Source organism: Vigna unguiculata, chromosome 7, assembly GCF_037176805.1.
Source record: "Vigna unguiculata cultivar grain cowpea cultivar isolate G323 ecotype 2 chromosome 7, ASM3717680v1, whole genome shotgun sequence".
Classification (NCBI taxonomy): Eukaryota; Viridiplantae; Streptophyta; class Magnoliopsida; order Fabales; family Fabaceae; genus Vigna; species Vigna unguiculata.
This window is the reverse complement of record NC_140798.1, coordinates 25,185,258-25,207,756: the sequence shown is the minus strand read 5'-3', so window position 1 is coordinate 25,207,756 and position 22,499 is coordinate 25,185,258. Positions and strand designations below refer to the sequence as shown.

Genomic DNA, 22,499 nt, shown 5'->3' with positions numbered 1-22,499 from the left:
TTAGAGTGTCAGGATGCAACCTTACCTTGAATCCTTACCTAGTTATACAGATGAGACACCACCAGGGACACCCACTAACAGGGACCATGGAATTATGTCCCGACCACTGAAGCGCGACCCTGAAAGTCTCACTTAGAGACTCCAAGGAATTACGACCGACCAAACATAATCACACAGCCAAATAACATTCATCATGCATGTATACGTTCGTCATCCCAACCTTTAAAACCAACGCCTTTCATGTTCCAGGCCCAACTCATTTCCACTCATCATAAACCATCCATGCATAAGGATTCCCAACTCATCTCGTTATCGTGTCTCTTTAATACCAACCATATCATGCTCATTTCATGCCAAGGATTTATTCATGTTTGTCATTCATAAATTCATACACCCTCTCACACATTCATATTATACCCTACATGCCATTATACAATAATTCCATCAATTTCATACCAAACACAAAAGAGAAAAGGAGTAACCACTCAACCAGCGCATACCCTCGCCCAAACTCGTCGCTCAGGCCAAGGGGTCTCGCTCAGGCGAGAAGGACTCTCGCTCAGGCGAATTCCCCCTTCGCCTAGGCGAGAGTTCGATAACACAGACAGAAACAAATACTCCAGCTCGCTTAGACGAGCTCACCTCGCCTGAGCAAGATAGACCCTCGCTCAAAATCAGATCCACCCGCCTGGGCGACAACTCGCGCAGAAGGTCTGGGCGAGCCTTCGTCAAACTCGCTTAGGCAAGCCCGACTCGCCTGGGCGAGATTAACAGTTCTCGCCCTGATTCGCCTGCAACAGATGTGTTTTTCCAAACCAACAAATCATACAAAGAACTCCACGCATCAAAACAGTGATTTATCCATACAAACAACATACAAGCTCGAGAACAGTCCACAAACAATATAACTCGAAACCCTAACTTCCCGTATCTGGAAAAGGGCTAAGAGCGTGGTGCGTCTCCAACAGCGGAACGCGAAACTCCAAAGGCAGATTATTGAGCTGCAGGACAGATGCGAAAGAGTATACGTAAGCCTACGACGAACCCCTATTGGAAGTACAAACATAAAAGCGGAAGGAAAACAAGACCTGAGGTGTAGAACACTTACATGAGGCTAGGAAACGTAACTGAGCTCATTGGTTCAAGGTTAGGAGTAAACCCTAGCAAAGGAAAAACAACAGCCGCTCTAAGGATTGTGAAAGTTCTGTGTTATCAAAATGAGCACAAGGTTAGGGTTGGTAGGTTAGGTCTGACCCTTCCTCTCTGGGCCAGCCTTTAGGCCCGTAAGATTGTGGCAGCCCTTAAAATAAAAGGGACAGAATGAAACGGACCTTACAATTACACCCAAAGTTATCTACTTTTTCCAATAGAAAATCCTTTATTTAAGGAAAAGAATGGAAAGTACAAATAATAGGAGAATGAGAGACACAAAAATAAGAAAATTTAGACATAAAGAACAAGAAATAACTAATAAATGAAACAAGACTCCTATCTCTTTCATAAAGAAAATAAGAAATAACAACTCACTCAAAACAGCATTAAGAATGAACAGAGGCCATAACTATACCAATAATTAATACCCATGACAAGTTTAGAGTTAAGCTAAAGGGCATTTATCTTACTTTTAGTCCCTCAAAATTTGGAAAATTGAACTGAGTCATGACAATCGTAAAAAATATTTTTACGAGACTATACAAACCAAAATAAAATCATTTTTATCCAACTTTATTGTCAATATATTGCGATATATAGAAATGTCATGACATACACAAATTACTTAGAATTTCAATGATTTTAATATATATTCCCATTACTTCCATTAAAGTTTAAGGTAAACAAAATTAATAGACACGACACAACATGGTCTCCCATATCCTCTTACTCCTTCTTCTGCCTCTTACAATTACCTTATTCATTGTTATTCTCCTAACCAAACAACCATTTCTTCACTTTGGACCCCTCTCTTATTACCTCTAAAATCACAAACATTCCCACATGGGTACATTTATATTCCAAGTCTTTCTTCCCGTAAGCTCTCACTCCACCACAATCCAACACTTTTAATTGTTTCTCACCCATAGGCTAAATTACTAGATTCAATATTATTTTTTCTTTCACTTGGAATTAGAAAGGATTATTACAAATATAATTAAAAATGTAGTATATCATCACATTCTCTCTTCCTTTTATGTTCTTAGAAATTACAAGAAAAATAGTTTAAATAATGCTTCTTAAAAAATTAAAAAATTTCAAATAGTTCAAATAATACTCCTTATTTACAAACTAAAACTGAGAGTCCTTACAAAACACAATTTCATTTTTTTTAGCAAAAGTCATCCAGACTTAACACGACTTCTAAATTTTAAAAATTTTCAAAATCAAAGTTATCTTTCTAGATGCACAAGTTTTGTGCAAGCTGAAAATTCAATTTGAAATCATGTACCGGAAACATGACTTCTTTAATTATAGTCGTTCTTGATAAGAGGATTTACTTAGAACCGATAATACTTTTTAAATTTGTTCATTATGGTAAAATTGGTGTAAAATTACACCATTTTCGTAAAAGAACCCTAAAAGACCACAGGATCTCATAATAGAAACATAACTACAAATTAAAAAAACCCTCCAAGACAAAGATATATCATGAAAAAAGCTTCCAAGGCAAAGATATATCGTGATTACTTTAATGATCCACAAACTCTCGACCTAAAGTACTTCGAAGAATTAAATTAGAATGTGACAAACAAAAAACACAGAAACATCAGATAGAATGTCAAGTCAAATGCACGAAAAAAATATAATTTATCATGGCATGTATTGGTTTTGTCGCTTTTTCTTCACCACATATCATTCCATCACAATTAGCTCTCAGTTAGCAATTCCAAGAGGTCACTCTTCTTCATTTTTGAGAACCCTTTCAGGCCTCGAGACTTTGCAAGCACCCTCAATTCAGACAACTTCAGTGCACTCAAATCTTCGTGTTGAACAGCTGGCTGCTCCTCCACACTCTCATCATTATTGGTTTGCTCAAAATCATCATCCTCTGACAATGCAGATATCCCAATGTTTGGGAAGAAAAGCTCATCCTTTGAATCAATATCTAATTCAGAGTCAGGCTCTGGTTCGTCATCATGCTTCAAATCTATCTGATCACGATTGTTCTCTCCATCCTCACTACCTTCTGGCAAGACATTCATATCATCCTCATTGTTAGAGACGGGCTGGTATTTTACACGAGGAACGGGAGACCTTCTCTGGAAACTTGATCGAGGCCTAGCTACCGCGGAGACATGACCCTCTTGTGGTTCATCCTTTGGAGTGCTGTCTAAATCAGAAAATTTGGTGTTTCGTCCTCCGTCATATTGATTACTATCTTGCAACTGATCTGAACTAAGATCATTTCCTCTTCCCCCTCCGCTACTTCTCTTCACCTGCTCGACAGAGTGTTTCTTCAGCAATTTGAGCAGGGAATCTACAGTGCTGTTCTCTTTAGTCTGCACTCGAGAGGCTTCAACTTTCTTTTCTTCTTTGGATGCAGCCCTCTCACGCAGCCGAGCCTGGACCTTCCTGAATAGCTCAACAATCTCCTTCTCCCTAGGACCAGGGACTGAAGTGGACTGGAATTTTCCTGAGGTTGAAAGAGACATAGGTGGTCCATTTTTTAAAGAAAACATATCATCATCGAAGTTCTCAAAGCTATCTCTCCCATCATTGTTCCTGCTCCTGCCTCTGGAGTGCCCATGCTTGTTTTGCCTTGAGAAATCTGGGTTTCTCTTTGCTTCACATACAAAAGATGCTCCCCGAAAGCCACACTTTAGTCCTCTAACTTTGACATGGGAATGAATTATGTGATGACCTGGAGAAGAGTAAGAATATACAGCAGCAGATCGTCCAGAAACACCTGAACATGGGAGGCACTTTCCTTCTGCCATTCCACAACCTTCAATACCACCAAAATAATTTAGTTCCGTGGAGAAACACGTATACGAAACAGAAAAAGTTTTTGAAAAGGTGTTTAATGACACAAAACGGCATCTCCTGACAAGTAAACTCACGGGAATGCAACAGGTAGTCTCTACTTCTGAGTTTACTAAAGAATTAAAGATAGATGTCAAGACTAATCACCGGGATCCAACTCTAGAAACCATAATCTCTAAAAACAAACTAATCATGTTAAAATACAACCATTGTGACTTCACACTATTCCACAAGCAGCTTGCAGATCAGGCATGCAGAGCTACATTGGTTCGATCATCCTAGATTGTTGAGTTCCCCTCTAAGAGTCATCAACAATGTAAATCCTGCTCCCCATGGTCAAAAGACCACCATTTTAATAACTGAACTTTGATTATTTGTTTTCACTAAATGTATGCTAAAAACCACGGTAGAAAATGATTATAATATATCAACAATTGAAAAATGCATTGCATGAAAAAAATGACCATTCAGAAGCGCTAACAGAGCATAAACAAAGGGTATGTCTGAGTAAATAGCTTAATTCAGGATTTATTCAATAAGTTCTTATCACATGATAGCTTATATTATAAATTTGACTGAAATTAATAAAAATAAGCTAAAAAAGCTAACTTTGATAAACTATATCAAGAAGCTTATTAAAGCAAACTAAAAAGGCATGTCAGGGTAGTGTTACCAATGTAGTTTGATTTGGATTTTACTTAAAAATACATTTGAAACAGACATAAAAGCTATATACAGTTCATTTTAGTTTGGTTTTGAACATATAATAAAATCTGAAGCAAATTAAACCAATTTTTGTAGTTTGGATTGAATCAGGTTTTGTGGTTTTCAGTTCCTAGTTCTAAAATTTTCTTTTATTAAAGGTTGAAATCATTAAAACCTAACACTGCATACATAAAACTAATAAAAACATAACATTATCATCAATTAAACGTCAACTGCAACAGAACATAGTAGAGATAACCAAAGCATCCCTGTCCAAATAAACCTAACCAAAGCAAAGATTTACATTAAATCACAGAAAAGCATTACATTAGACCTGTCCAAATAATCCTAACCCTTAGTAAAATCATTTGCAAATAAACCTAATCAAAGCATCACAATAAACCACACTTCCAAATAACCATCCCAGTCCTACAGTACACTTCATACACCTACCATATTCCCCCAAATAGAAATGCAGATTTTGTAAAAATCAATGGAACTGGAAGTGATAGACATTTGCCACACAAACAATTATATCCTTCCCTCGGCTCCCTTGAAACCGCAACAAAGGGAAAACATAACAATTTATTTCATTACTTTACAGATTCATCAATTTCAAGATTTTCATCAGTTGCAAAGCTATGGTTTACTGTTACTAAACATTAAACATTAAAATTTAAAATGATAAAAGAAGTATTTTCATCCCTAAGAACAGCAACTAAACAATAAATCATTTAAATATCATAACCACAGACCTCTAAGGAAGTCATTGTGGTTGAACAGAAAACAAATAAAAAAAGGAACACAATTCAGCAAGAGAGGTTTAGGGAGGAAAGCACAAAAGCTACTCTTTGAAAAGTAATACATGAAGAGGAACAAAATGTTAGTACTTAGTACTGCAGAATTTGCTCATTTCTGATAATCATGTTTCTAGAATTACAGAAATAATTTTCCCTTCTTCTAGAGACGCTCTAAGTATAAAATTGTCAACTCAAAGCAAAATCTACTTATCACATCCAGACAATCAGGGTTTTGAGGCTAAATCAATTACACCTAACAATAGGAAAAAAATATAACACTTCCATAAAATCAAGTTTGATGGCAGTCAAAATCAATTTTCATGATTCCCACCACGAAACTAAAGACACTCGGTGTAATAGCAGAGACAAAAAAATGAAGGATTATAGTCAAATCCATTGAAAGAAACATAACTAATTAAATAGAAATTGGCATAATTTTAACTAGGAGAGCTAAAGAAAGAAAAATGAACCAAACATAGGAAGAAAAAAAAAATCCCAGTAAAGTATGAAAGAACACAGTTCAAATAAGATGAACTTTTTGTGGAATGATTAATAATGAGAGGCTTCAAATCCTATTATGTTTCTGAAGAAAAAACTGCAATAAAATGAAAAGAAATAAAAATTTACCCTAGAAAAACCACTGTTTTAATGGCCGCTAGCGACTCCACTATTTGAATCCCATTGCAACTGAGGGCCACTCCGCTCCAATATTGTGCCTATTTAGTGTCATTTTGACTACTATGATTTTCATAAGTACAAATAAGCTGCTCCAGTCAATCCCCCCACCCAAAAAGAGTAAAGACAAACTATAAGTGGTTACAAAGAAAGAAAACCAATATTAGAGAAAAGAATACTTCCATTAATAATGGAAGTATACAAAAACCCAGTAACCAATAATTGACATTCCCATTACCAAGGGAAATCCTGGTGTAGATTTTCACTTGTAAATGTAACATTCCGTTCAACAAATAGATGGCGGGCAATAGAAGTCAGCTCCGATCAAAAACGCACAGAACATTATATCATCAACCCAAACTCCAAATACCAATTCCCAAAAGAATGAAGCCTCAAAGACACTTAATAGGCACGCAAGCATATAAGAAAAAAAAGTAAAAACACACACCATGGGGTTAAGAAACCATTAAAAAGGAACAGAAAAAGAAGACAACAGCTACGGGGAAAGAAGCTTTCTATCATAATTCATGAAGCTATGAATTTCACAGAAATGGGACAGGTAATTTACCCAACTAAACACAGTATTGAAAACCCCATTTTTCAATTCGTAATTTAAGCAAACGAATGGAACGGGGTTTTGAAGCTGAAGCACTTAAGCGTGGCTAAGGTTTCAGCATGTTTAGTTTTGTGTTCGGTAATAATGAAGAAAGAATCATAAAGTCTGAGAGAAGAAGAGGGAATTGGAGTGAGAGAGACACTAACCAAGGTTATTGGCGAGAAAGGGATGCAGCGTTTGCGACATTGTTTGAGGCCTAGTGCAGAGGAGATGAGAGGGAACTCTCACTCAATGCCGCTTTTCATGCGATTCGTAGGTTCTTTTGTTTGATAAGGGATGTTGTTGGAAATATGTAATATTTTAGAGGCAAAATTGTCATTGCATTTCCAACTAACAAAACTTGTGGGCTGGATCAACATCACTTTTATCACTGCTTTGATTTTCGCACTGTGCATTCTTATATCCTCACCTTCCCAACGGTAAATTATCAAAAGATTTAAACCTAAATACTTTATTATATTTTATCTTTGGTATAAGAATGTTATATTATTATCCAAAGAGATAGCATTTCATTAGTCTATATATAAGAACATTTGAGCAACATGGAGAATCCCTCAACGTATCCTTTCAATATCTACAATTATTCATCTCTTATTATTCACTTGGTAACATAAGTATCAAGAGTGTCATGCATAAATGAACCTTCCTTTATTGTGTTGGACATTCATCATTGTTGCTTATAGTTTAACTCATATTTCCAAGAGATTGAGGACTTCACCTCATTAATAGATTGGTCCAAACATTTTCACTTTCTAGTAAGAACAACTTACAAGGAAACAGATTTTCCATAAATTAATTTATAAAGGAGTTTCTTATATTAAATTCTTTGAAGCTTTTGTTAGAAAATGTAACATGTTATAACAACAAGGATTTTTACCTACTGGACTAGTTGTGAACATGTCCAATATTACAAAACTTATGACAGCTTCTTCCTACACCTTACCATTTTCTTCCTGCAACCTACCACTCAGAATTTATTTTTCCGGACATAAACAATTATGAACTTTTTTTCCGGAAGCCATCAAACCCTCCTTTCACGGAAAATATTTTCCAGAAGCATTCTGGTGGGATGGGAGTAAAAATTTGATGAGGTGCAAGAAATAATTGCCAACTTGAATTTGTGATTTTAATTACTCGACATAAATTTCTATTTTCTTTGTTAAGCTAAATGAAAACATTTATCACCTTATGGGTGATGACAGTTCTGAGAAATATTCTTTCATATGTAAGTTTTTCCCTATAAGAATATTAATATTCTAAATATATGATTTCAAAACAATGTTCTTGAATACTGCTAATTTAAAAAGGAAAATGAACGTTAAAACTAACACCAATGATGTGTTTTACTAATAATACAACTCCTAAAAGTAAGAATTTTTTTTCTTCTTGGTAATGCAAAAATATAGTATTAGTATTATCTCTGATATTACAAATATAAATATATATATATATATATATATATATATATAAGGTTACATATTAAAAATGTATTTTATAATCCTTAGTAAAATAAAAACTTACCAAGTTTTGGATGGAAAATGAATGTTTGTGAGTGCACCATAAACCATAAATTGGGCGCAAAAAGTGGAAAATAAAATAAAAGGAAATAATTTTGAGCGAGTTAGAACAAGAACATGCTTATGTGGGTGTGATACAGCCAATTTTAACTGAAAAGTTCTTTTTCAAAACGTGAGCCAAGTCACACTGGGACTTCACAATTCTACATAACTGCAGAAAATACCTGAAACCATCGTATTTCTAATTGTGCAGTCTTTTGTGGTCTTAAACAAATGGACCAAAATTTAGTCAATTTTAGAGCCAAACCAATGACTTATGAATAGTCCTTGCTTGAACTTAGCTTACAATCATGTTGTGTTGGGAAGAACGAACCAATCTCCTAAGATGCTGTGCAAAGGATAGCCATATAACATCACCATCCCATTGCAACAATTTAAAAATCATCTACTTTTTATTCTTCATCTGAGCTTCAAGGAAAATCCACAAGAAACTAGGCAACGCATAAAGTAAAGTAGTTAGTGCTTCCCGGGACAAAAAGTTCAGGCTTTGTGACTCTTTGCCATCTCATCAACATCTAGTTCCACTTCCAATACCGGTGTATCCTTTCGCATGCCAAAATAACTGGTACACCAGTAAAATATATCAATAATAATCAACTCAAAAAGGGCACCCCATTTTAGTGCATGATAATTAAGCTTCAGTACATCAGAGGGTCCCTAAATATTTTGGGAATTTCATTTAATTATCCCTAAAGTGTAAAAAAATAGTTAGGTCTTTGATCCTGTAAATTTTTTTGCATTGGAGGAGTCCATAGTTAATTTAAAATGGCTTGAAACTGCTAGAAAAATAACTTCGTGTCAGTTTTAATAACTCCACGAACTCAATTACAAAAATTATAAAAAAATCGAGGAGCCAACTGCAATTTTTTTAGTCTAAGGGCCTAATTAGAAAGCTCCAAAAAGATCAAGGACATAACAATTAATTAGCCTGAGAAATTAAGTTCACCTGTTTTGTACACGGCCATGGTCTACAGCGCTTCGCAGGCAATATATGACTCTGCCAACAATGTCTGTCATCTGAACTGGACCAAATGTTCGACTATCATTCGCTTCCTGCTGTTTGGATTAGGAGCATTAAAAAATCAATTATTCTAAGTGTTCTACAGCCAATTGAGGAGGGAAAATATGATTTTGCTTGTCTTCAGATTACTACCATAGGTTATTGTTCAGGAATAAGCAATTTTGGTATTACAAAAAAATGATAGAAGTCATGAATGGATTAAAACATAGATTGAACATTTCCACTTGATAAATCCAAGTCGCAAATGATCTCTTGGCTCTAGCCATATCATAAACTGAACTGCAAAAGTTACTTACTGAATTGCCATGGTAAGCTGTGGTCTATTTTCATTATGTTTAGAATAACTATATTATCTACTAACTCATCATAGAAAATTACTTTAATCAAACCAACGGTTGAAATAAATCTATTTATAATCTAGTTATTAGACTAATTTTACATGCAAATTTCCGAAAATTTAAATAACTACAAGCATGCTCCAATCTTGCTTTCTACTCTTATATATAACTCACTGCTTGACTAAATGATATTTTAATCCAAAACGTTTACCTTCGCTTTCAATTTTTCATTTTCAGCCACTACCCAGCATTGGTCCTTCTCAAGAGTAAAGGGTTCATCATTTTCATCAGTAGAAACCATTTCATAACCTTCAATTGCAGTTAATCTTCTGACTAGGTAGTTATCTGGCTTCTCAGGATCCTTCAAAACCACAACATCTCCTACAAAAACACGCCTGTAAAAGAACCAAGTCCATCACTAACAAATGATGCATATGAATCAAAAAGATCCAGATGAAAAGGTCCATCATCACTCAGGCTCCATCTTTTTCGGAACTCAAAAGAATAAGAACAAAAATGAGAAAAATCTAGTTTCAACATTATGCAAATTGCCAGTCACTAGGGTATCCTTTTGGTTTTCGGAAGGGGTCATCACAACCTGTCAAGAAGTATGCCATGAATTTAGGCTTTATTTAGGAAAATTTATATTTATCTTTTATTTTGTTTGTTTGGTTAGATTTGAGTCTGAATTTAATATTAGGAGATTATAACAAGAATAAAATCCCACCATTATAGGGATTTATTCTCTCTAGAATTATTTACTGTTTTATTTTTTAATTTCTGTTTTTATCTCAATACACATGCATAAATATAGGTCAGCTGACCTAATAATTTTGTGAGAAATAAAGAAATTATTTCCTTCTAAATTTCACAACCAAAAGAAGGGAGGCCAAGGGCAAGTACTCAGTAGTTGGACAGAATAGAGAGATTGGGCAACTGAATCATGAAAATATAGGAATAGTAAGATCTTTTCTGAGTAAGATGAACAAGCTTGTGGATAAGTGGCTTTAATACATTAGGGTAAGATTCCATATTCTCTTGGCTTCAATGTTTCAAATGCAAATTTTTACCACTCCTGGATATGGATTTAGGAGCCACAAACCACATGACACCTCTACCTACATATTTTTCCACCTATTCCCCATGTCTTAGCAATAAAAAAATTTCCATAGCCGATGGAACCCTTATAACAGCAGCTGGACAAGGAGAGATCCAGATAAACTCATTCGTCACACTAAAAAATGTCTTTCATGTTCCTAAATTATCAACCAACCTGATTTCTATCCAAAAACTTACAAAGGATCTTTCCTATAATGTTATCTTTGACAGCAATATATGTGTTTTACAGGACAAGAACTTGGGGAGGACGATTGGATGAGCTAGAGAATGGAATGGCCTTTACTACATAGAATATATAAATTTGTCTACCAGAAGTCACTCTCTAGTTTCAGAATCTACCATGACTAGTAAAGAGAAAATTCATCTTCATCACTGTCGGATGGGGCATCCTTCATTTAAAGTTGTAAAAGTTGTTTTTCCTTCTTTATTTGAAAACATGATGCAGGGGGTTTGTGCTGTGAAGTATGAAAATTAGCCAAACATAGTCGTGTTTCTTTTCCTATTAATAATAAACTCAATGATCAACCTTTTTTCACTTGTTCATACTAATGTTTGGGGTCCTGCAAATATTTCTAGTATTTCCGGTGCTAAATGGTTTTTGATTTTTATCGATGATTGTACTAAGGTTACTTGGATCTTTCTATTAAAACAAAAATTTGAAGTTAGCTCCATATGCATAAATTTTGTCTCAATGATCAAAAATCAATTTGGTGTCACCATTAAAAAAATCACATCTGATAACGCTAAGGACTATTTTAACTTGACTCTAAACTCTTTTTGTCAAAAAGAAGGGATTATCCATAAGTCTTCTTCTGTTAGAACACCCCAAGAGAATGGGGCAGCTGAGAGGAAAAATGGACACCTTCTAAATCAAACTACAGCCCTTCTTTCTTAAAATCATGTCCCGAAAAAAAATTTTGGGGAAGCCATTCTCACATGCCACATATCTAATTAATCATTTAACCTTAATTTCTAAAATCACATAGTCCTATGCAGGTCCTTTCCTCATTCTATCATTACATGGAGTATTCTAACAAACTTCAACCCAGAATATTTGGGTGTGTGGCCTTTGTCCATGTGCACAGTAATGAAAGGCATAAATTTGATCCTAGAGCTGTTAAGTGTGTATTCTTAGGTCACTCAACCACACAAAAGGGATATAAATGTTACCACCCTCTATCTAGAAAATTATGTGTCTAGAGATGTTACTTTTAATGAACAGGAAAGCTATTTCAAGGAATTTCATCTTCATGGGGAGAATATAAGAAAGGGAGATGAACTTCTAATAGAAGATGAACTTCTAATATTGCCAAGAAAACCCAAAATTAATCCTATTACTGCTACTATACCAGCAATAAAGCTGGAAACAAAGGCAACACCTACTGAAACTCAACTTGAGAGCAGAACCCAACTTGAGATCAAACCCCAACCTGAGACCAACATTGATTCTGGTAGCAAAATTGGGAAAAATCTGGTGTATTCAAAGAAAAAAAATGAGGGCCATTCCAGCTTCTATTCATGTTCAAGAGTCCAATCCAATGCCACTACATGAGGTAACATCTCCTAACCTTGTAAATAAATTTAATAAATGTGATGATGGAATTTTAGAAATTTCATAGGTACAAGAAAATCTTAACCGACCCAATGATCTTAACCTACCCATTGCTTTGAGAAAGGATACCCGAACATGCACTAAAATCCTTAATTACCCTTTATCAAATTTTCTATCCGTTAAAATGTTCTCTACCACCCATAAAACTTTTCTTACAAATTTGAGCAGCATAACCACACCATCTTCTGTATCTGAAGCATTATCTGACAGGAAATGGAAACAAGCCATGGATGTAGAAATGGAGGCACTAAACAAAAATAAGACCTAGAAGCTTGCTATTTTACCTAGAAGAAAAAAGGCAGTACGGTGCAAATGGGTATTTACTATGAAGTATAGAGCAAATGAGACAGTTGAATGGTACACCGCAAGGTTGGTGACTAAAGGATTTACTCAAACTTATGGAGTTGAATACTTTGAGACTCTTGCCCCGGTTGCAAAAATGAATACAGTCAAAGTCATTATCATTAACAGCAAACAACGAGTGGGACCTTCACCAATTTGATGTGAAGAATGCATTCTTGCATGGAGATCTTGAAGAGGAAATTTACATGGAGTTACCTCTAGGATATGAGGAAATGGCTGCCTTAGGAACTGTGTCCAAACTGGAAAAAGCCTTATATGGATTAAAATAATCTCCCAAATCATGGTTTGGTAGATTCTCTAATGTGATGACGAGTTTGGATTATAAACAAAGTCAGGGAGACCATACTCATTTTTTCAAACATGCAGCTGTAAGGGAAGTAATGATTTTGCTGGTATATGTAGATAATATTAGCGTAATAGGGGATGACAAGAGAGAGCAGCAAAAGCTACAGAGGAGGATGTAGCTGTGGATAAAGGAATGTATTAGAGACTTGTGGACAGACTTGTCTACTTATCCCATATTGGGCCAGACATTTTTTTGCTGTCAGCCTAGTAAGTCAATTTATGCATCAACAAAAGGAAGCACATCTACAGGTTGTCTTCAATAATTTTTAGTACCTAAAAGGTACTCTGGGGAGAGGGATGTAGACAATGCTCGGTCAATATACAGATGCAAACAATGCTCGGTCAATATACGGATGCAGACAATGCTCGGTCAATGGTGGACAGGAGATCAACCATCGAATACTGCACATTTCTTGGTAGAAATTTGGTGACTTGGAAAAGCAAGAAACATAATGTAGTGGCTAGATCAAGTGCTGAAGCAAAATTTATAGTCATGGCTCAAGAAATATGTGAACTTCTATGGCTAAAGATTATATTAGATGATTTGAAGATAATATGGGAAAACCCTATGAAGCTATATTGTGATAATAAATATGCCATTAGTATAGCTCATAATGCAATGTAACAGGATATAACTAAACACATTGAAGTGGATAGGCATTTCATCAAGGAGAAACTAAACGGTGGGTTGATTTGTACTCCTTTTGTGTCTACACAAAATCAACTTGCAGATATTCTTACTAAAGGTCTAAATAGTATCACATTTGCAGGAATTGTATCCAAGTTGGGAATGGAAAACATTTATTCACCAGCTTGAAAGGGAGTATCAAGAAGTATGCTCTGTGAATTTAGGCTTTATTTAGGGAAATTTATATTTATATTTCATTATGTTTGTTTGGTTAGCTTTGATTCTAAATTTAATATTAGGAGATTGTAACAAGAATAAAATCCCACAATTATAGGGATTTATTCTCTCTAGAATTGTTTATTGTTTTATTTTTTAATCTGTGGTTTTATCTTTGATCACATGTATAAATATAGGTTAGCTGACCTAATAATTATGTGTGAAATAAAGAAATTCTTCCCTTCTAAATTTGAGACAACCTAATAACAAAATCCAAAAAATATAAAAAATACACATAATCACTCCCAATTATATGCATGATGTTAGAATAAATAGTCTTAAATAGGCTTTATTGTATTGTGTGTTGGAAATAGTACCTAGGATCATGCTTTAGATTTAGTTCCAAAAACTATCTTTGAATTGCTCTATAACCTTTGATGCCAATTCCTTCGTTATAAAAGAGTGTAGTACAGAACGATTGATTGGTGAAGGACATGAATTTGGAGGACGTTACTATCTGGGTACTAGATTGTCTATGTCTTGTTTAGCTTCCCAATCTCCTAAGTTCTTGCATGATTGCTTAGGTCATCCAAGTTTATCAAAATGAAAAATGATGATTCTTGAACTTAGAGAAATTCAAATCTTAGAATGTAAGTCATGTCAATTAGGGAAACATGTTCGATCCTCTTTTCTGAAAAGAACTCAAACAACATGCAACTCTATCTTTTCTATAATTCATTTTGACATTTGGGGTCATAGTCGTGTCACATGCTTTGGGTTTTGTCATTGAAGAATATTCTCATTGTACTTGGGTCTACTTGATGAAAGATAGGTCTGAATTGCGGAATATTTTTGAGTCTTTCCTTAATGAAATCAAAAACCAATTTGACCAAGTAATCAAGATCTTAAGGAGTGATAATGCCAAAGAATATGTTTCTTCTGGTTTTTCTACTCTTTTAGTATTACATGATATTCTACATCAATCCACTTGTCTGCATACACCCCAAACGGTATAGCAGAAAGGAAGAGCAGACACTTGGTGGAAACGGCTCGTACCTTGTTGATCGGTGCCAATCTTCTTGCTCATCATTTGGGTGGTGCCACTCTCACTAGTTGTTATCTTATTAATAGAATGACATCTTCTTTCAACAATAAAGTTCCATATTCCATTGTGTATCCAAATGAACCTCTTTTTGCTATTTCTCCTTGAGTATTTGGTTGTGTGTGTTCATAACATGTCTCCAGGTTTGACATAGACTATAAATCCAAAGTTATAAAATGGTATTAGAATTTTATCCTAAATCCACTATTGGACAACCTACTTTGCAATGATCCAATCCAAGCCCACGGCTTTGGGCATGCCGGGTGTGGGAAAGTCACCATTTAGTGTTATTTTGGTCTCTAAACCTTCCTACATACAATCTATTTAGCTTTGTAAAGTACATCCGAATTTTCGAGAGAATGGAATAATTGTGATTTTTATGCTAATAATTTACATACAACATTCAGACTTAATTTAAAATTCAGTACTTTCAAACTAAAATAATAGTCAGTGTTTAAGTTCAGATACCAAATTAGAACTAAGTGTTACATGTAGGCACAAACTTTAAACTTTAACAAAGACTTCAAATAGTAGGATTAAAGTGCCAATTTAATCACACTATCAAGAATCTGTTTTGAATTTTAATACTTTAAGTAAGTGTTGACAACTTGTACTTTCAAGAACCAAAGTGAATGTTTACCCTCTCATCTCTCTAAGTAGTAAATATGAATGCATTCCCTATAAGATAAGCACTATGCATGAATCAAACTATTCATGTACCCACCATGGTTATCAAACTCGTGAGTTAACTCGTTAACTCGGACAAGTTTACGTGCCTACTCATAACTTCCGAGTCAACTCACACACAAACTCGTTTTTCATGTAGAATTGGACATAGAATCGGTGAACTCATTCGAACTCACGAGTTTGCAAGCGATTTGGCAAGTTTGTATGGAGGACATTTTTGAAGAACACTCACTTGATTAGGGCTCCAGTGTCACTCGTTCGAAGTTGCAATCTCTCGCACTACATCACCCTCTTGCACTTGTGTCACTATGCTCGCCATCATTTTCACTTGTTGTCGTCGCGCTTGCTCGTTGTCACTGTAGCAGCTTCTCACTGTCACACCCACTCGCCATTGTAGGGCTGCTAAGGGCAGGAGGAAGGTTTGGTTAAAGATGAAGTTTAGGGTTTCTTTGTTCTATTATGGGCTTTTGGGCCTAATTTAGCCACCTTTTGTTATGTATAAAATATAAAAGAGAATATATTATCTAATTAAAGTTATTATAAAAGAATAATAGTATTAAAAAAATATAAAAGATATTTAAAAATATAATAATCTAAAAATAATAATAATATTTCATTAAAAAACTTAAAAAGCTATTTATAAAATAATATAACAATAAAATATTATATTATTTATATATTTTTTTATTTTTTTATTTAAAGTAAATTGTTACGAGTTTAGGATTCAAGTCTATGATCCTTGTTTACCATACTCTCACGAGTTTACATAATTCTCGAATTTGACAACCTTGGTACCCAAAGACTTTAAACAACAATTCCCAATAAATAAAAATTGTTTCCAGAAGGTATGAATGGAAAATTTTCAGCAGATATTTCTCTCTTTATTATGATGACTGTTTGAGGCATTGTGTAGCATTAGCATATTACTCCATCATAGCCGTATCTTTCCCCTTAGGACCTTGATTCTTATGCCTCTCCCCACATGACTAGTAATTGCCTCTTACTCTCATGTTAATTACTGCAACATCCTACCTCATATCACCTTGGCTAGTGACACCAAAAAGGTTGTTAAAATTGTAGGAAGTACAAAACTTTATCTCGTATTCCTTTGGATTTTGTGTTATATTATCCATTTAATCTTATTCATATTGATTTATTTCTTAAGCAGTAAGGGCTCCTCCAATGCAGCCTCCTGTCAATAATATCAATCAGGTGCCTCTTCCCCAATATTATAGTGATCAGTAAGGCTATAAATGTTACTCTCTTGATACTAATTTTTCCACTGATGTCGTGCTCTTTTAAAGTTTCCCCCTTCTATTCCTCATCCTCCTCTGCAGGCCTTATAGGTTTATCATCATAGATCTCACACGACTGTTGATGACCCTCCAGAAGGCCCTACCGACTCCCCTCCTGCTGCAGTGGATAAATATCCTAGAGATACCCTCCCCATTGCCATCAGCGCTCATAATTCCCATTCAATTTATAACTATGTCAATTATCATTGTTTTCTACACCATATTGTGCTTCTGTATCCTCCTTGTAGGTTGTTTTTTTTCCTAACACAGTGATAGTCAGTTTTACACCTACGAAATGGTGGAAGAGATAATCGTACTGCATGCTAACGGTCCTCAAGCTAAAATCCTTTTACTTATCGATGGACTTACAATATGAAAGTTGGCCCTAGGTGGATCACCTTAAGACTCGTCTGGTTGCTATGGACACTCAAGCTTATGGTCAAAATATCATCCTAATACTTTTTTTCTAGCTACCAAGATATCATTTGTTCACCCATTATCTAACCCATGGCTGTTAAGCGTTCTTGGCCTTTGTTTTAGCTTGATAATAAAAATGCCTTCACAATGAGTTTCATGAGAAGATTTGTGGAGCAAACTCCAAGTTTTATTTCTCACAATGAGTCTCATCCAGTTTGTAAACTCAGTCACTCATTTCATAGCATAATGTAATCTTGTAATCGAAGAGTTTAGTACAATTTGAAGTGATTCTAATCGTTCAATCTTTTATATTTATAATTCTCTAAGAAAATGCAAATATTTTGGTTGTTAACGTTAATGACATTTCCATAACTTGGGATGCTCAGAACAGTGCCCATAAACTAATGCAACACTTATTTCATCACTTTCAAAACCAGAGATAAAGGCACAAAATGTTACGTATTGAAGTAGCTTGGTCTAACTCTAGTATTGTTTTGTTTCTCAAAAAATGTATATGACAATGTAAAGGATAATTCTTGTGGAACTTTTCCTACTAGATAATAAACCAACAGAGACTATATTATGGACCCTACTATCAAACTTTGCCAAGTTAAGGGCGTGTTGTTGACTGATCCAAACAGGTATCTCTTAGAAAGTAGACTTTAAGCTTAATTGAACCTTACAAAATCAATTTATAAGTGAGGTTTGCACTCACTTATATATTATAACTTACTTCTGAAAAGAGAGAAATATATGTTGAAAAGTTTCCATTCATACCTTTTGGACAATATTTGTCAACACACACCCTCACACCAGGACTGTACATCTCAAGCGGGAGACTAGATATTTTTAGGTAGTTCGATAGCATCCGATTGCAAGTGGCACTATAGGTCCAACAAACATTGATAGGATAAGCTCTGATACCATCTTAGAAAATAGACATTAAGTCTATCTTAACCTCACAAAATCGGTTTATTAAGGTGAGGTTTGCGCTCACTTATATATTTATAATTTACTTATATCTCTAGCCGATGAGGGATCTTTAAGACACCCCTGCACACCATGGACATCAAGCATGAGAATAGAGGGGAGTACAAGAGTGGGTGTCATGATAGGTTAACAAACCTTGATGGGATAATCATTATAAGCCGTGATACTATCTTAGAAAATGAATTTTCAATTTAACTCAATCTCACAAAACAGACTAGTAAGGTGAGATTTTCACGCACTTATATGCTCTAATTTCATCATATCTCTAGTAGATACGAGATCTCCAACAATATCATAGACTAGTTAGTAATTGGTAAGTTAAGTTAACTTACCACCTTCCCTCAAGACATTTCTTTTGTTTGTTTCAAACTTTCATGATGAGTTAATTTCTGCCATCTCCTTGTGATAATGAATGGGATTCAGCCATTTTCATTTTGAGTTATGATAATGAGTCTCTTGGTCAAGGTTGACTGTATGAGACTATTGGTTGCTCACAATAACTCTCAACTTACAAACCAATTTTGTTTGGTTAATTAGACTCTAAGTCCAATTCTAAGAAATAACATTCTATTCCAATGCTTATGTTCATTATATTGAATTGAGTTTATTCGTAACTGCACCTAACCTAAATGCTTCAACTTGAGGGGGATGTTAATTTATATCAGTAGTTTGGGCCCATTAGCGCATTCTAAGTATGTAAGTATGTATGTACATTGTTGCAATACTAACCATTCAAAATAAATGAAAATTTCCTAATCATATCTATCTCTTTTTCTACTGTCATCCTATGTATTATACATGCCAAAAGTAAATGACATTTCGGCAAATGAAAATGATACAAGCCAAAAGCAACCCCTGGCTCATTTTCTTTTATATTATTAAAAGCTTCTTAAAAGCTCCAAAACACTCAACCCCTATATGTTTTTTTCCTTTCAACATTTAAATTTTATATATCTATGTCTATGCCATTCAGCTGTCCTGGATAGACCCAGCACCTAAATGGTGTCCATGCTATTTCATGTTGTCCAGATAACGGGTAAACTATAATTTCACAAGAAAAGGGTCTTTTAAGAGTTCAGTGTGACAAGTATATGACGGACCAGTTGTAGAAAAAGCGGGGGCCTATCTCAACTGACGTTGAAAAGAAAATAAGTGACTAAAATAACTTCTAAGCAAGGGTTGCACAGATATCCTAAAAGATGAGACCATATCACAAGTCTAAGAAAGGTAAAGCAAATAGAAGCCTTTTATGCAAAATATTTGTTATATATCTATCTCTAGAAGGCCCACATCAAACAACTAGCAATAACAGCCAATAGATTTCACAAAAGTATAGTGTGTATTATATTAGATGAATATGAAATTACGTTGGGTCTGCAGTTGGCAATTTCCGAACAAGAGTTACCGATTTTCCATCAATAGCAGGGACCATCTCCTCTCCTTTATTCCAGTGCAAGTACGTCATCCTTCCTTGAAAGAAGTTTTTCCAAATAATGTCCCTTGCCTCTTTGTCTGTAATGTTACCTGCTTTATAGTTCTGTACAAATTAAACATAGAATGGCAAAAAACATTTCAGAGGGGATTTATAAGTGCTAACAATGCAATAAAAATTAGAAGAAAAGAGAAAAGGTAAACCTTGCACTAGGACAATTGTAGAACTTAAACTCAAGAAAAAATATTCCTATAAATGTCATTGTTTAGTTGATAATTTTCATTGTGCTGAGAGTATGATATATTCACAATCGTTCAAAATGATACCTCATCTTTAACATCTAAATTAGCCCAAATATGCTTTTCAGTCTTCAAAGAATTATTTCCCAATTGTCCCCTCAGATAATCATTTTAATTTCAAATAGCATAGATTCAACAGATACATTGGAAATGGAGAAAAGATAGAACATGTGTACAAGACTATGAACAATTGTCATGTTGCAGTACAAGACAATGACTTCATACTCCTATTTTCTTCATATTAAACTTCCACGGCAAATGCAAGAGTGGTACAAGTTTCAACTAGAACAAGCCTAGCCCAATATCATTCCCAACCAAATATTGTTCCTAGTATTCTTTTAACAGATCCCAAGTAACCCATGACTATTCTATTTATTATTTTTTACAATAAATAACTAAAAGAAAGAGAATTCCCCAAATCAAAAGAACAGAAGGAAATTAAATAAATGCAGAGAAATGGATATGATGAAAAACCAAAAGAATATTCTTTTCAAGATAAAAGCATAATCTTGAAAATCACATGCAATCCAACTACTCTTATCTAATTCTCCCTTGAGTTTCATATAATAAGATAGAAATTGGCTTCCAAGCCACTAACACCTTTATTAACACTGCATAAGTTCACATCAGAGTGGAGAAGTCCTATTGTTTGAATGATAACCACTATACAACAAAAGGTAAAAAATAAAAAATAAAAGACAAGGCGTTTGAAAGGTTATGATATCCTCTTATCCGAGGCAGTTTAGACACAGTTAAACTTATTCACTTTGTTGTGATAAATAAAATGTAAACTTCTCAGCTTTGATATTTCAACTGCCATTCTATGACCATGACAGACAATAACACAAAATATGATTTACTTCAAACTACTCAGCTCCAGCTTTGAGGACAGGCAATTTTTTTCCGTTCGGTAACTTTTCACCCACATCTAATTAACCTGAAAGCTAGAGTGCCTGCCTACTAACGAATAATTCAAAAAAGGTCTCGTATTAAGTAAGAACTTTTAAGTGAACCAACAAAAAAGATCTCATTGCAAATAAACAACACGGGTATTATTAAACAATTACGAGAAGGGCATTGTGATAACCCAAATTACAAAACTTTCTCATCAGCATTGGCCAGTTGAAGACTTAAACAGCAAAGCAGACTTAAATGCACCAGCAAATAGTAACTCCCACTAACAATCACTGAAAGAAACATTCTTGAAATGTACTCATAAGTTCAAGATGAGCGATTTTATCATCATGCCTAAAGTCTACCCATATAAACTCGCATTCATTAACAAGAACCAGTTCTGAGATCACCCTAACACGGCCTACGAGTATGATCTGCAAGACAGGACCTAAATGAAAGCATAACAAATACACAGAACATCACAGAAAATAAAAGAGGGAAGAAGGACCTTCCAGCCGAGGGAGACGGAGTAATCGACTTTGTGGGCAATATAGCGAAACCATGTCGACAGCGAAACCATTGCAGGGTGCAGACGGAGTTCAATTGTGTCCAGAACCAGAACGCAGCACAGCAGAAGAGGCGCTACTTTCTCCTCCTCTTCTCCTCTAAACCCCAAAAAAACATTTCTCGCTATTTCTTAATATCAAGCATTTTGCATTTACTGAAACTTTTTTTTTTCAAAATAATAATAATAACTTAAAAAAAGTAAGAATAACACTAAATATATTATTTAAAAATCACTTATATTTCTATATTTTATTTTAACTATTTATACTTAAAAAATAGTTTAATTATTTTATGAACAATATCTTTATATTTTAAACTTTATCTCACTGTATTATGGTAATTTAATAACTTCAAGATCGACATAATTTTATGCTTTTATTTAAGTTTAATATTGAAAGTTCGATGTGATTTTAGGAAAGAGGACAGTTTTATGATTTTCTATTTTCCATTCTTGAGACACTAAAATGTATTTTTCTTCTTTTATTTCTTTTTTTTATATGGTTCAGATTTATTTTTTTTATTTGCGTTTGACGATTGAAAATTATATCTTCAATACATTTTTATTATCAAATTAGTTGAATAATAAGTATTTCAAGTTTAAATTTAACCGATATACAAGGAGATTCTTTGTTTACACATTTTTCTTCCAAACATTTCAACCTGCAATTAAAATACGGGGCGGGTCGGGGCGGCCCACATTGCCACCCCTATAAAAAATACAGTAATTAATGAACGTAATTTATGTACCTTGTAAAATGTGTTATTTATACTATTGTTCATGAATTGGATGGGTCTAAGCCATATGGTCTAATTACTCACTAGT

The 22,499-nt window shown here is 34.5% G+C and overlaps 2 protein-coding genes across 4 annotated transcripts; both read right to left on the bottom strand.

The window, feature by feature from the left end:
• Positions 1-2,639: 2,639 nt before the first annotated feature.
• On the bottom strand, positions 2,640-7,050 carry RHON1 (Rho termination factor). 2 transcript variants are annotated; one of them, XM_028081873.2, is made up of 2 exons: positions 6,921-7,050; positions 2,640-3,940 (listed from the first exon to the last, which is right to left on the bottom strand). In XM_028081873.2, exons 1-2 carry the CDS (start codon positions 6,958-6,960, stop codon positions 2,862-2,864), a joined length of 1,119 nt encoding a protein of 372 aa, XP_027937674.2. In that variant the 5' UTR covers positions 6,961-7,050; the 3' UTR covers positions 2,640-2,861. The 2 variants fall into 2 exon arrangements, with proteins under 2 accessions (XP_027937674.2, XP_027937675.2); XM_028081874.2 differs by lacking the exon at positions 6,921-7,050 and adding an exon at positions 6,111-6,240.
• Positions 7,051-8,435: 1,385 nt separating this feature from the next.
• On the bottom strand, positions 8,436-21,831 carry LOC114189839 (mitochondrial ATP-independent inner membrane protease subunit 2-like). Of its 2 annotated transcripts, none has more exons than XM_028078549.2 (5): positions 21,618-21,831; positions 19,852-20,021; positions 9,922-10,105; positions 9,298-9,407; positions 8,436-8,913 (listed from the first exon to the last, which is right to left on the bottom strand). In XM_028078549.2, exons 1-5 carry the CDS (start codon positions 21,687-21,689, stop codon positions 8,832-8,834), a joined length of 618 nt encoding a protein of 205 aa, XP_027934350.1. In that variant the 5' UTR covers positions 21,690-21,831; the 3' UTR covers positions 8,436-8,831. The 2 variants fall into 2 exon arrangements, with proteins under 2 accessions (XP_027934350.1, XP_027934351.1); XM_028078550.2 differs by having other exon boundaries at positions 9,298-9,404.
• Positions 21,832-22,499: the final 668 nt, after the last annotated feature.